The following is a 13,676-nucleotide window of genomic DNA, read 5'->3' on the forward strand; positions in this document are numbered from 1 at the left end:
CAATGTTGTTTTTTTAATGATTTTCTCATCAACAAATGTCCGGTGAAGCTCTGAGCTCCTGGCAGCTAAACTTCTGAAGGTAATACTCGCTGGTTGTTGTTGCTAGCTGTGTTTTTAAGACCGGTGTCAGCTTGAAAGGTCAAAGACTGAGAAACAAAGGTGTGTCGCAGAGTTTCTGTCTAATTCTTTGAGTTTCAGGAGTTAGCATCTTACAGCTTGTTGTGTTGCTATTGTGTTTACTGCTGGAGGACAAACTGACCACATTTCTTCACTATGCTACTGTCTTTACTGACTCTGCTCAACTTGCTTTGTATTTGTAATTATTTTTTCTGTCTTTGACATGTGTTTTTGTCTTTCAGGTACACCTGCACCTACATCTGGACCTGCCATTCTGTGTTTGTTTGTCTCTCTTTCCTGTCTTCTCACACCCAGCTGGTCAAAGCAGATGGCCGCTTGTCCTGAGCCTGGTTGTGCTGGAGCTTTCTTCCAGTTAAAAGGGAGTTTTTTCTTTCCACTGTTGCCACTGTGCTTGCTCAGGTTGGGAGACTGTGACAAAGTGAAGATTCAACGTGTCTGCTGGCTTCCTTAGAGAACTTTACTAATTGGCTTTTCTTGTATGTGAATGTTTCTGTAAAGTGCCCTGAGACAACTTTGTTGTGAATTGGCGCTATATAGATAAACTGAATTGAATTGTTTTTCAGATGAATGCTCTGGTAGCTCTGTGTCACTTCTGTGAGCTCCATGGACCTCGGACACTATTCTGCACCGAGGCACTCCACCCTCCATCCCCAGACCCCTCCTCTCAGGTCGGTACCCCAGTGCCTGGGGATAGAGATGGTGACCGGGAAGGTGAAGGCCTGACCATGAGGGCCAACAGTTCAGCAACTCAAAGAGGAGAGATGTGTGAGGTGAGTGGACAGGCTATGGACATAAAGTCCCCTCACCCTGAGTGTATTGTGGACATTCAGCTTGATGTCATCCTCTCACATGTCTGTAAAGTTCTAATTTTTCTATTTCCGCACTCCACAGGGATGCCGATCTCTCCCTGCATCTCACCCAGGCTTTGTGAGCATCGATAATGAAACGGGCATTCGCTTCTTGAGCCATCAGCACCCCAGGCAGTCGCAGCTTTTCAGCGTGGTCCGGCAGGCATGTGTGCGCAGTCTTAGCTGCGAGGTAAGCAGCGACATACTCGTGTTTATAACCCACTGTCTCCAAACACTGTATCCACAAACCTTCTGTTTTGGCCTCAGGTATGTCCTGGACGCGAAGGGCCAATTTTCTTTGGGGATGAGCAACATGGGTTTGTGTTCTCACACACCTTTTTCATCAAAGACAGCCTGGCCAGGGGGTTTCAGCGTTGGTACAGCATCGTTGTGGTAGCCATGGACAGGATCTACCTCATTAACTCCTGGCCTTTCCTGTTACGACACCTCAAGCTCACCATACAAAGTCTGCAAAACACGGCACTAAAAGTAGGGCGTCAACAAGGGCTGTGCATGCCTTTTTATATTAAAAAGCTCATTATTTTGAACATCTGTAATTGTTTGACAATATTTTCTTTATCAGGTGTTTGACAGTGAACAGGGAGTCTGTCCCCAGCGAGCTCTGAGGATGAACAGCGTGTTTTCACCAGCGGTTTTTCCACATCAGAGGAGTGGCAACGCAGCCCGATCACTAACTTCTCTCACCCAGCATCCCAATCTCTGGGCGAGCCTGCACTGCTCCTTCAGCTGGTGAGTGATTAGTGAGAGACTCTCAGTTTCAGGATTGCAAATGTATATCTGTTTTGTTTTTTACTCACCGTGATTTGTGCTTTCTTTTGGATTCCAGGTTGCTGAAGGCTTGTGGCAGTCGGCTGACAGAGAAGCTCCTCGAAGGAGCGCCTACAGAGGACACTCTGGTGCTTATCGAGAGACAAACAGGTTGAAACTTTGTCCCTAATTAAACACCATTTTATTAGCCATTCAGGAGCACAAATATTAGTTTTATCCATCTAAGGTTTTTTTTAACAGTGTTGTGTGTTTGCTCATTGTGCCATGTTTTTTTCTTTGGGTTAGTCATAAAACTCTCAGGTGACAGGAAGTTTGAATCACTGGGTCAGTCAGGCCACAAAAACATGACAAATCACTCAACCATTACACTCAGACACATTGCTTTTCCAGACAGACTTGCACAATTTAAGTCGGTATTTAGGAAGTGATTAAAAGATTTGGAGAGGCTGTGGAACTTTTAATACGTTTACTCATGTAAACAATTTAAATATATGTTTTTAACCAGTGGTGAGCAAATTATCGTTGCTAAACAAGTAAAATAATTAGCGGAAGCTAACGCTAAACCAGTAACTGCTAAGACGACAGTCACTCAGTCTGCGTCACACGTTGCCGTCTCCTTCCTGTTGAAGCTGCGTCGACCAATAACATCTTGTCCTGTGTATGCCAATAGTGTGCCTAAAGGACTCTTCAAGACACGCCCAGATGGGAACAAGCTTGTGAATTTTGTTAGCAATTATTAAGTTGGCAAAACCGAATTTAGCAGAAGCTAATTCCGCAACGGTTTCCAAAGTTGGTGAAAATGCTAATCTGCTAAATGGAAATTTTTTTCCAACATTAGCTGCTAGTAGATTAGTAGAATTGTTCCCACCACTGTTTTTAACATTTGTGATCACAGTGGGCAATACAAACTACAAAACAAAAAGTACAAGGGAATAAATGGGTTGAAAAAAACCCCGATGTTCAAATTAGAGTTGGATAAAATGTTTTGGAACTAGAGATAATCTTATAAAATAATCAGCTGTGAAGCCTGGTAATATACTGACTGTCAAATCTCCGAGTATTATTTCTAAACTATTACAAAAGTACCTAACACTTGTGTACCAAACTGCGTTTAACCATATTTAATACACAGGGAACATTTTGCGACCGCGTCCTGCTGAGTTCTGATGCAATTTGTTTGCCATAATCGGGACTCAAAACCAGTTTATGACATTATTTTCACAATCATTAGTTTCAAAGAACACTTTTTGTCACAGAAAACACACATTTGGAAATCAGTGTAAAAAATACAACTAATGTTTGGTAGACTCAGCACCAGCAATCCAAATCCCTCCTATTTGACATTTTAAAACTAACCTGTAATGATTTGTTTAGACATGATTTTGTGTTTTCTAAATCTGTCGGTGAAATAGTTAATTATAGAAAATGTCTAACAAAGTTAAGTCAGGTCCTCTGGACGGATTTAAAACGAGATTTGTTGAAACGTTTCGTCTTTTATCCAAAATACTTCATCAGTCTTGTGCATTATAGAAGATGCTTTATCTGCAAACTATTAGCAGGTTCACAAACAAAAAAAAAACAGTTTGAAATTTAGCCCTTACATTTTTTCATCATGCAGGAACTTCAAACACAAACAAATCTGTCAGCAGTTAAGTCTAATTAGTTGTTTTGTTTTCGTCTTTTCTTCAACATTACACAATTTTCCAGTCTTGTTGCACCTGTTTCCACTCTTTAAAATGTGCTTTTAGTTTGTACTTTCATCACTGAGGAATCAACTACCAACACTTGGATAGTTTATTAGTCTACTTACCGAGGACAGTGTACATTATTGAACGTTACATTAAACCAACAGCGTTAGTTAAATGCTATTGGACATGTGTTGTAAAATACAAAATGATAGCATCAAAATAGAAACGGACAATTATTCAATCTCTGAAACAAATGATGCATACTGAGACTATGACAAAATACTACAATTAAATAAAAAATACACTTTACATAAACATGTTTAATAGAAGAAAAATGAGGTATCGACCACAAACACAATCCTCAGTCCAATCTTTTTGTCACGCTTTCAGTGGCTAAAGTACCCAGTGTACAGTATACAAATATCTACATACAAATGTACTATTTTAAAATCCCAGTGATTATTTCTCCCAGTTTTTAAAAATGTGGTGGCCTTGTGCCAGTCACATAACATACATTTCTGTTTTGATGCTTTTCCATCCTCAGTGATTCACTTTTATGACTGAAATGACTTCTTTAGTAAAACACCACGTGCGTATTGCCCAGAAATGACCGAGGTGAGGGAATGTGAGGGGGTGGGGTGAACGGTGCGCTCTCTCCGGGTGGCTCTGCTGGTCTGAGGTTTCCAAACACAACCCTGAACTTAGTCAGGTTTGAGGAAAAGGATTCTTTAAGTTGGCAACAAGTTCGGAAGAACTCAGTTTGGGGTCGTTTTTGAAATTTCTCAATAATCCCTAAAATTCCTTTGAGCTGGAAATTTATGATTGACTGCAGTGAAGAAAGTGTTATCTTGTTTAATAAAATAAAACTTTAGCCAAAGTATTTTTTACAGGAATTCCAACAACAGTGCAGCTGCTCCTGTCCAAATGTTTACTTTACTTTTTTTGTTCGAGATGTGCTGAATAAATGTATTTGTCAAATAATTTTACTTTTTTTTTTTACTTACAAAACCCATAAATAATGAGGCAAAGTTAATATTAATTTTTATTCTCTGTCCACTCTTGAGGTACAAACTCCCTTCTTGTGATCCAGGATAAAACTATATTCAGGTCTGTAATACTAAAAGATTTTGTTCCAACTGTTTGTGTCAAAGGAAATAATGATTTATGGATAAATAATATTCCTCTTTAATTCAGTTCAGTTTATATATATATATAATATATATATATAATATATATAATATATATATATATATATATATATATAATATATATATATATATATATGTATATATATATATGTATATGTTAACATTAATTATCTGAGGATGTTACTTCTTCTGGCTGAGCAAGATTGGGGAGAGCCAGAGAATTATTTTATATCCTTACACAAATAGGGCCAAAGTGAAATATGTTTTCATTTTCTCTAGAATTCTGAGATTAAATTGAAAATTTTCACAAAAAAGTTGGAACGAAGACTTTTATTACTTAAAATTCTGAGATTAAAAGTAAACTTCTAAAATTAAAGTGAAATTTCTGAGATTAAAGTCAGAATTTTAACTAAAAAAAGTTGGATTTTTTTACTTTTTTCCCTCAGAATTATCACTATAATCTCAATATTTCTTATTTATTATCTGCATCGTTTTTATGTCTTTATTCTGATTTACCTCATTTTGTATATTGCTTTGTGTGTTACCTGTTTTTCTGTCTGTACAGCACTTTGGTTGGCCTTGTCGCTGTTTTAAGTGCTCTATAAATTAAATGGTATGGTAATATTCTCAGAAAAGTCAGATTTATGACCTTTTTTGTTTTTGTCACTCTGACTCTTAATCTTCTTTTGTAAACATTGGAATTTAAAAAGATTTTTTCAATTTAATTGTCACCATAACTGCACCTTTTTAAATAATTTACAAATTGAAGCTAGAATATGTAGGAATTAAGGAACGAACTGTCCCGTTTTCCTTCGATCATAGTTGTTTTTTTCTAAATCCACTTGGGATTACGGAAGCAGCCTTAGATCTGCTCAGTGTCCAAGAGTTGAATCATTTTCATAAAGTTGAAAAAAAACATGTTAGCAGATGAATTCTGTCTTCGATGATGGAAAGTCCCATCTGAGAGGGTTTTGTTATAAACAATAACACTGAGCTGGAACAAATGGGGGAAAACCATATCAGCTGAAATATTACAAACTGAAAACACGTCCTGTATGCTGTGAACTCGGCTGATTCATGAACAAAGCAGCTTCAGCATGTGATTTATAACTATAACCAGCAGCTGATGAATGTAAGGGTGTTAAAGTGAACTGTAGGTGGGAATTCAGATTACATTTATGAAATAAATAAAAGGTGGCATCATGTGCACATCAGATGAGAGCCTATATTTGGAGTGAGATGTGGCGTCAACCTTTTGTAACAGCTTCCTGTGACAATTCTTCAATCTGCTAAAAACAACTGCCTTTCCTATAATTGTGTTGTTCTGTGTCTCTCAAAGAAGAGGAAGAAGAAATGAGCTGCTGGGAAGGAGCAGAGGGAGGTGGATCAAAGTCACAGCTGCACCAATCAGAGAGCAACATGGGCCTCGACTTCCTGTGTGATGCTTCGAAAGTAGACGAATCGCCTGGTCCAAAGTTCAGGTCACTGAGGCATTTTAGACAGGTATCTGTGTTTATCTTGTTCTCATGCAAAATCACTGGTATGTAATGTTTACTAAAAACCGAGAGAGATTGAAAAAGTATAAAGTTTCACAGTTTTAGAGAAACAATTATATTGCTGAATACTGCATCTTTTGTCATCACAATGCACAAAACACTCCAAGCGCTTTAGCTACTCTCATTTGGCTTAGAGCCTCGGGGATTCATCTGGTTGCTAAATAAATTATCGTCATGCAGTTTGTCTGGAATGTTTGTCTTGTTGCCAGGTTGATATTATGCACACTGATGTTTTTTGAAGCCTCGACATATGATCGTTGTTTATCACTTGGTGCACTGTAACTGAGCTGTCGCTTGTTCGGCAGGTCCTCGGGGCAAACGACTTCCGACAGCTAGCGTGGCACGTGCTCATGGGAAATCAGGTCATATGGAGGAGCGCAGACCCGGGGCTCATTCAGTCAGCTTTTACAGTGCTCAAGGTGCTCTTCTGGCAACGCCTTCACACCTGGATTTTAAAAATTATGGTTTTATTAATAATTTATTGTTTCCCTGCCATTAAAGAGAAAATAATAGACGGAAGCCATTTATCCTGGCTAACAGTCGTTAGCTATTTTTTTTTACTGTTGAGACATTTTACAGTTGGAGCTTCCTAATTTTATAAACTTTCGTGTTCCTGTCAGTCTTTGCTGCCAGTCGGCTGCGTGCGCTCGGTGCCGTACAGCGCTCAGTACGAAGAGGCCTACAAGTGCAACTTTCTGGGTCTCAGTCCGGATGTGCCCATCCCAGCCCACGTCAGCTCCTCAGGTGAGAGACGAGACTTCATAACTCGGTGTGAAGCTCTAAATTTATCAACCGGTACTTGCGGGTCACGTTAGGACAAGTGTTTGACCTCTCAGCGTTTGGTTCCTCACTCAGAGTTTTCGGTGCTGGTGGACGTCTCCATCAGAAGCGGTCCGGTCTCGGCTGCACGTGAAGATGAAATCAGCGCTCTTTATCAGTTCACCATCAGCAGTGTGAACACACAGCCCACAGACAGAGGTGAGTTTACACACTTCATATCCTCAGCAGGCTAGGTTTGTCAACTTTTTCACCCCTTGTGAGTTTGCAGGTATGTAAATTAAACCCTAAAAGCTAAAAGAGATTACATTATCTGGACAGCTATCCATCCATTATCTTTTACCCGCTTCTTTCTTTTTGGGTCACGGGGGTCACTGGTGCCCATCACTGTGCAAGAGGTGGGGGGACACCCTGGACAGGTTTCCAGTCCATCACAGGAACACAGAGACAAATGAGACAACCATTCACTCTCTCACTCACACCTAGAGACAATTTAGAGTTACCAATCAGCCTAACGTGCATGTTTTTAGTCTGTGGAAGGAAACCGGAGTACATGGAGAAAACCCAGGACAGCTATAAAAGTTAAAAAAAAAAAAAAAAAAACATTTCAAGTCACTGAGGACATGTAGGTCTTTAGATGTACCGGGTATCTCTAGTCTGTTTGTAGTCCCATTTTTCTTTTCTTTTTATTTTTTTATAGCATTAGGCACATTTGCATAATTCCTGCACGGAGTTTAAATTAGCATACCCTAAACAAAGAATCAGTGGCTGCCTTGCTGCATTTTTGACCTTTCAGCTGACTGGTCACTGGAGACTTGGCATTAATGAAGGGAAAACTTCACAAGAAAGGAGCTAACGAGAGCGTTTCTGACAGACGTGGACATAAAATTCTGCTGCAGCGCACGGTAAAGGGGAAAAAAAGTGATAATATTTTATATCCCTTATTAGTTAGCTTTCACAATAAATTATTGTTCGGTTTTGTGATATAAGCCAGAGCAGCAGTTTATGTGCCTGTAGTGAAACGTTTCACTCTCAATAAAACATTTTTACAGGACCTGGATCCACATCAGAATACAATTATCCAGTCTCTGCCTTTCCCTTCTCTTGCCAGACTAAAATCAGACTTGTCCAGTAATCACGTTTCTCATATAACAATCGTTGGCGCCAAAACTTTGGGGTAATTGCTGTGCACTGAAATATGAAAGTAATGGCTCTTTGAATCTTTGCGCTCAGGTCCAACGTTGCTGAACAAGCTGGAGGTGGCCCTGTCTAACGAGAACCTGTCTGTGGACGTCGTGTCCCACTGCCTGCTGTGTTTGAAGGAGGAATGGATGAAGTGAGTCAAAACGCTTAATTCTAAACCAGGTGTTTAAAAACAAAACGCTCAAATCCTGTTGCTCTTTCAGCAAAGTCAAAGTGCTGTTCAAGTTTTCCAAAGTGGACGGTCGTGGGAGGGAGGACACCCAGAAGGTTCTGGCCCTCCTCGGTGCCACAGGGCCTGGCGAGGAGGACAACGTGCGGCTGCTGAAGTACTGGATGACCGGACTGAGTAAAACCTACAAGAGTCATTTAATGACAGCTGTGCGAGGAGGGGAGAGGAGCCCCAGTCAGTGAAAAAGAGGAGGAGGAGCAGCAGATGAAGGGTAAAAAGGGAATTGATGGAAATGCTAAACGAAGCAGGAATGAGTCTTTTCACGGGGTGTTCTGTTAACTGGAAAGAAGGAGCACTGTGAATGGATGACCGGAATGATTCAACTCATCCATTATTGTCTTTTTAAGTAATGAGAAATCTATTGTTCTGAACTCAGATTATCATCCTGCTCAGATTAACACAATGAGTAATTGCGGTTAATGCACAGAGGGGCTTTATTGTCAAAGGGAACCTCGCATGTAAAGTTTAACTTATTACCAGAAGCCTTTGCACTTTTGTTTACTAATGTCGTTGAATAAAATTAAAGATCGGTTTGACATCATTTTTTTAATTCTTCAATTGGCTCCATCTTGTGGCGAGCGGGGAAAAATAAAAAGGGAGTGAAAGTGAAGATTAGGAATTCTCCACCAGCTCCCGCTCACTTGTTTGAGTGGCTGCCGGCCAGCAAGTCCCAAGCAAGACAACACTTTCAAGTTTTCTAATGCGCAAACGCAAAAGAAAAGTTTGCGCAATAAGTCTTGCTTTAATACGGCCAAACTCTTGGGCAGGATTTGGGCTTCCTTACGAGCGAAACGCCGATCCACAGTGCCGTTTTCCACAACAGTTGTGTCTTTGCTGAAGTTCGCAGCCTTAAGTCAATAAAACTCAAAACATACGGCTCTAATTAAATCAGCTTTGTTTACCTTGATCTAAACTATGTGATAATTGTGGGGGGGTGGACTTACTGGTATCCTCCGGTTCTAAATATAAAATAAAGGACAAACGTATTCCTTTTAAAAAAAGGAATGTGTGTTTAGAAATACCTCTGGTACTTTTCTACTTTTAGACTCAAATCTGGATTTCATTTGGCGCGTTACTCAACTAGACCCAAATAGCACACAATTTACTGCAGTTTTAAATCAATTACACATTTTCTCATACGCAAGTGATGAGACGGGAAGACGGCGCAGCGGCTGAATATTTATATCCATCGTTGCAACGCATCTTAAAAGGTCTAGAAGTTTCGACTTGACGATGCCTTGGGGAGTGTGGAGGCTGTGCTCGCAAGTTTGTCGCTGCTCTCTAGTTTCCATTTCCCCCCAGCGTTGATGGTGCTTCAGTGAGCGGTCCGCTCTCCCCGTTGGCCTGAGACGAATTCTGTCTTTGACAACAGCTTCGTTCTTTCCTTTCGTTAGCAATCGGCCACTCTCTTGACTGAAATCCAAAGCAGCGGGATGCTTCACGTAACCTGAGGCGTTCTTAGAAAACACGTTACAGACGAGCTGATGACAGCCGTGAACAATACGAGGCGTCACAATCACATGAGCACATCTGCAGCTCCGTTTTATTTTTTACTGTTTTAATAGTGACGACCATTGAGAGCTGTCACACATAGGAAGGCTTGCAAGTTCTGGCAATGCGGTGTTGCAATCCAGTTTGACGAGGAACATGATTTTTTATATATATATATAGTTATTTTAACCAAACGCTCGTGATGATTAAACATGATAATGACTCTGAAGGGATAAGGAGCATGGGATCTGCAGGCGCAGAGGTGCGGGGGAGAGTCCAAAATGAAAAACATACGGTCCAACTGCATGACTAAGCCTCCTCGGCCCCTGTTTGGAAGGACGGGGGGGTGAGGGGTGTCAGGGAATGTGGGGAGCAGGGGGGAGGGAGCCGGGTCAGTCAATAGTGAGGTGAAACGTTTTGTGGTGGGTGGGGCTGAGCCTTATAGAGAGCAGACAAGCAGTCCAGGCGAACACTTTCACTTTGAGTCTGGGTGAGGATACGAGTAGTGACCAGAGAAGAGAGGAGGGGGGGGGGGCTCTCTGCCGCTTTATTCATTAACCATTTTTAAGAAAAACAGAGGAGTGGTGAAACATTTCAGGAAAATTCTAGGCCAGCAGTGAAAGGAAGAAAAAAAAGGAGGGGGTATTAAAAACAAAAACAAGCTTTGAAAGGGAAAGGCTGCAACCACTCAGGCATTAGTGGGCAAACCCAAAGTGAAAGAGGACGATGGCGTGAAATGATTGATGAAGCAATCTTGTGGAAAGTACCAAAGGAAACCGAGAGGACGAACACGCGGAGGAGATGTGAGCAAGAGGGCTGAACATCAACCACCGAGAGAGGCAGAAGCGGTGCTCTGTCAGAGACCTCAACAAAACCCACAGAGGAGGAAACTTTGCCTTTCACGGGCTGACACAGAGACCCATCTGAGGAGCGATTACTGACGGCAAGAGAAATGGAGACGTGTCCATTCATGGAAAAATAAAAAGGATGTCACTGCAAGGTGAGAAATTAATGTGAACTTTGCATCAACGCTTCTCTGGCTTTCTTTTACAGTGAGGAGGTAACGTCGTACAAAGGTTAATACATGCACTGGTGACACGAGTCTTATCGTGTCATGCTGAGTGAACCATAATTTCTGTATTTTTGCTTCAAATAAAAGTTACGCAGCGGCACTTGAACGTGTCGTACACTACTTCTGTGTGCAAAAGGTTAATCCACACAGGAAATGCTGTGATGTTCCTTGCCAGGTATTCAGTTTGAACAAGCTACAGATGCAAACCACACAAAGTTTCCACCTTTTATTCTGAATGCGGTCTTGCTCTTCTGTCTCTTCCACGTGTCTCAAACAGTTGTCGTGTTGCTATCGCTGTTTATTGTCCAATGTGGTGGATGTGACTTTGACCGGAAAAGCGTGGAAAACCTAAAGGTGACGATCGACTCTAACCCGACTGGATTTGTAAGTTTTCACTAAGGATTAAGCTTTTTGTTTTCTCAGAAAGTATGTTTTCAAGAAACCTACCGTGGCTGTTTTGACATGATGAAGTGTTTGAGTGTGAGAAACTAGTATAAAAACAGCAGAAATCAGGTTCCTTATCTTATGGTCGGGGTTTATCAGATGTCAAGACGCTAACGCTCTACAGACTCGAGATCAAACGATGTGCTTCACTTTGGGCTCCTCGAGTCCGTTTTTAGTTCCTTCGCTGATCTGTAGTTAGCACAACGATGAAGTAATTTCAATGATCAACTATAAGTGCAGTGAAAATGCATTTGAAGGGTTTACACTCATCTTTGTTTCTGCCGTTCTCTTTTAGAGGAGAGTATTTCCTAAAGATTACTATGTAGTGCATCGTTACGCCAAAAGCATGCTCTGTGAAACTGACCCGGTGAGTTACGTATTAGTTTTTTTAAAGTACCGCTTAGTCTTGAGGTGGATTTTTCGTGAGTTGTGCGTGCTAACGTTGGGGGTCTATGTCTCCCTGCAGTGTTGCGTCTTCTCTGCAGCAGTGGTCCTCCTGGACTCCTGGGATGTGCTCCAAAAAAACCTCTGGGATGAGCACGTAAATCACAGCCTGATCCTCGAACTCCAGCACACACTGAATAAAATTATTGAAAAGATCGAAAATATAGAGGTAAGGTTTACAAAGGGCAGCATGTAGCCAGCTTCTGTTGTTCTTCTTGAATTGTAATCGCCTCACTTCTGTTTCGCAGAGATTCCTGGAGGAGATGGATCTCACACAGTTCCCCACGAGATCTTCCTCTCCGGAGGAACTCCTGAAGCTAACTTCAGAACTTTTTGAGCGATGGATTCAGGTCGGATGCTTACCTTCCATTGGAACTTGCCCACCACCCACGTTGCCCCCACCTGTTCAAAAGAAGGACTACAGCCTGTCCAGAGCCAGACTCTTAACCACTCGAGCCATCAACAGCAAACAGGAAGGACGTCCTGACAAGATGATGGACATTAAAGCTCTATCGTCCAGCGGACGCTCTCTAACAGTTTCTTATTTGGCTTTCATTTGGAGCCCTTTGCTATTTGGACTCTACTGGTAGTTGCTGATATAGCAACTTTTTTATTGATGCACATATAATGCAAAAACATTTCTTGGCACTGAATTCTTTAAAAAAATTAGTTGTAATGCAGTAAGCTTTCTTAATGAAGTCATATGCACAGGTTGCATTTAATGCCCAAAGTTACTTCAAGCTCCTATGGTCACTGTTCAATAGTATTCTGTTATATATACAAAAAAACGTACGCTCTTGAACAAGATCCACTTACCGGTAGTTGTGCTTTTCAAGCTAACAAGACATAAAAGCTGATCTAGCAATGCACATAAGTCATCGTTTGTGTATTGTTCCCCACTGTTTACAATGAATGTTGTGAAAAAAATAATGTAGTTCATGCGAGTTTATTTCTGTACATTAAATGCATTTAGATATACGTATTGTTAGTGTTTGTCAGGTGTATCCAGAGGTTTTGTTATATTTATTACAGTATTTGTTGTCTGGCATCAGAGATGGAAGAGTACATTAACTCTAGTCATTGAGTTTATTAACTAAGAGCAGTGTTGTACCTTATCTCCACACTTATAAACTGAACCAATATACACATTTATGTATTGATAATGTTAATCACTGAAGCAACAAGAGGCATTGTTTCCATGTTTGGGGGATAGTTCAGATGTTTTTGAAGTGGGTTTCTGTAAGATCTCTTTGAATGGCCTCAGTTTTCAATGTTTAATTTTACCTGGATGGAAAAGCTAACAGACGCAAGCGGATTGTTGCCATCTTTAAAAAACTCCCGTCTCAAAGATTTCGTAGTGGTTCATGCAGACACTAGGGGTAGGAGATAAAATCTAAATTTTTATTGATATAATCTGAATCAATTTCAAAATAAAAACATATATTTACAATAATTTGTGCAGCCACTTTGAGTCTGTAGAGTAGTTGCTGTGTGATGCAGTTTGTCTCAGCAGAGTTGCTGTAGCTTATCGTTGTTTTCACTGAACTGTGAAGAATAACTTCTGTAAATAAGTTACCGGTAGTTATTATCACCATGACTCAAAACCTTTGATTTGTGTGTAAATTTCCAGTGAAAAACAACGCTAAATGCATTTGCTTTTCAAAGGCATTTTCAATCTAAAGTTAGCATCTATGCTAACAGTTGGTCAGCAGCAGTTAGCATCTATGCTAACTGTTGGTCAGCAGCAGTTAGCATCTTTGCTTTGGTCAGCAGTACTTAGCATCTTTGCTAACTGTTGGTCAGCAGCAGTTAGCATATATGCCAACTGCTGGTCAGCAGCAGTTAGCAT

General features: G+C 40.7%; 2 protein-coding genes across 2 annotated transcripts; both read left to right on the forward strand.

Annotated features, from left to right (window-relative positions):
* Positions 1-24: 24 nt before the first annotated feature.
* flcn (folliculin) lies at positions 25-8,901 on the forward strand. The gene is made up of 12 exons (XM_037676888.1): positions 25-79; positions 702-908; positions 1,030-1,176; positions 1,254-1,475; positions 1,570-1,736; positions 1,834-1,925; positions 5,951-6,114; positions 6,473-6,586; positions 6,788-6,911; positions 7,023-7,145; positions 8,178-8,280; positions 8,351-8,901. The coding sequence occupies exons 2-12, from the start codon at positions 702-704 to the stop codon at positions 8,556-8,558; spliced, it is 1,671 nt and encodes a 556-aa protein (XP_037532816.1). The 5' UTR covers positions 25-79; the 3' UTR covers positions 8,559-8,901.
* Positions 8,902-10,355: 1,454 nt separating this feature from the next.
* Positions 10,356-13,202, forward strand: zgc:174888 (uncharacterized protein LOC558116 homolog). The gene is made up of 5 exons (XM_037676889.1): positions 10,356-10,867; positions 11,217-11,323; positions 11,679-11,750; positions 11,850-11,996; positions 12,076-13,202. The coding sequence occupies exons 1-5, from the start codon at positions 10,855-10,857 to the stop codon at positions 12,415-12,417; spliced, it is 681 nt and encodes a 226-aa protein (XP_037532817.1). The 5' UTR covers positions 10,356-10,854; the 3' UTR covers positions 12,418-13,202.
* The last annotated feature ends 474 nt before the right edge of the window (positions 13,203-13,676 follow it).

Source organism: Nematolebias whitei, chromosome 5 (genome assembly GCF_014905685.2).
Source record: "Nematolebias whitei isolate Nwh7 chromosome 5, NemWhi1, whole genome shotgun sequence".
NCBI classification, from domain to species: domain Eukaryota; kingdom Metazoa; phylum Chordata; class Actinopteri; order Cyprinodontiformes; family Rivulidae; genus Nematolebias; species Nematolebias whitei.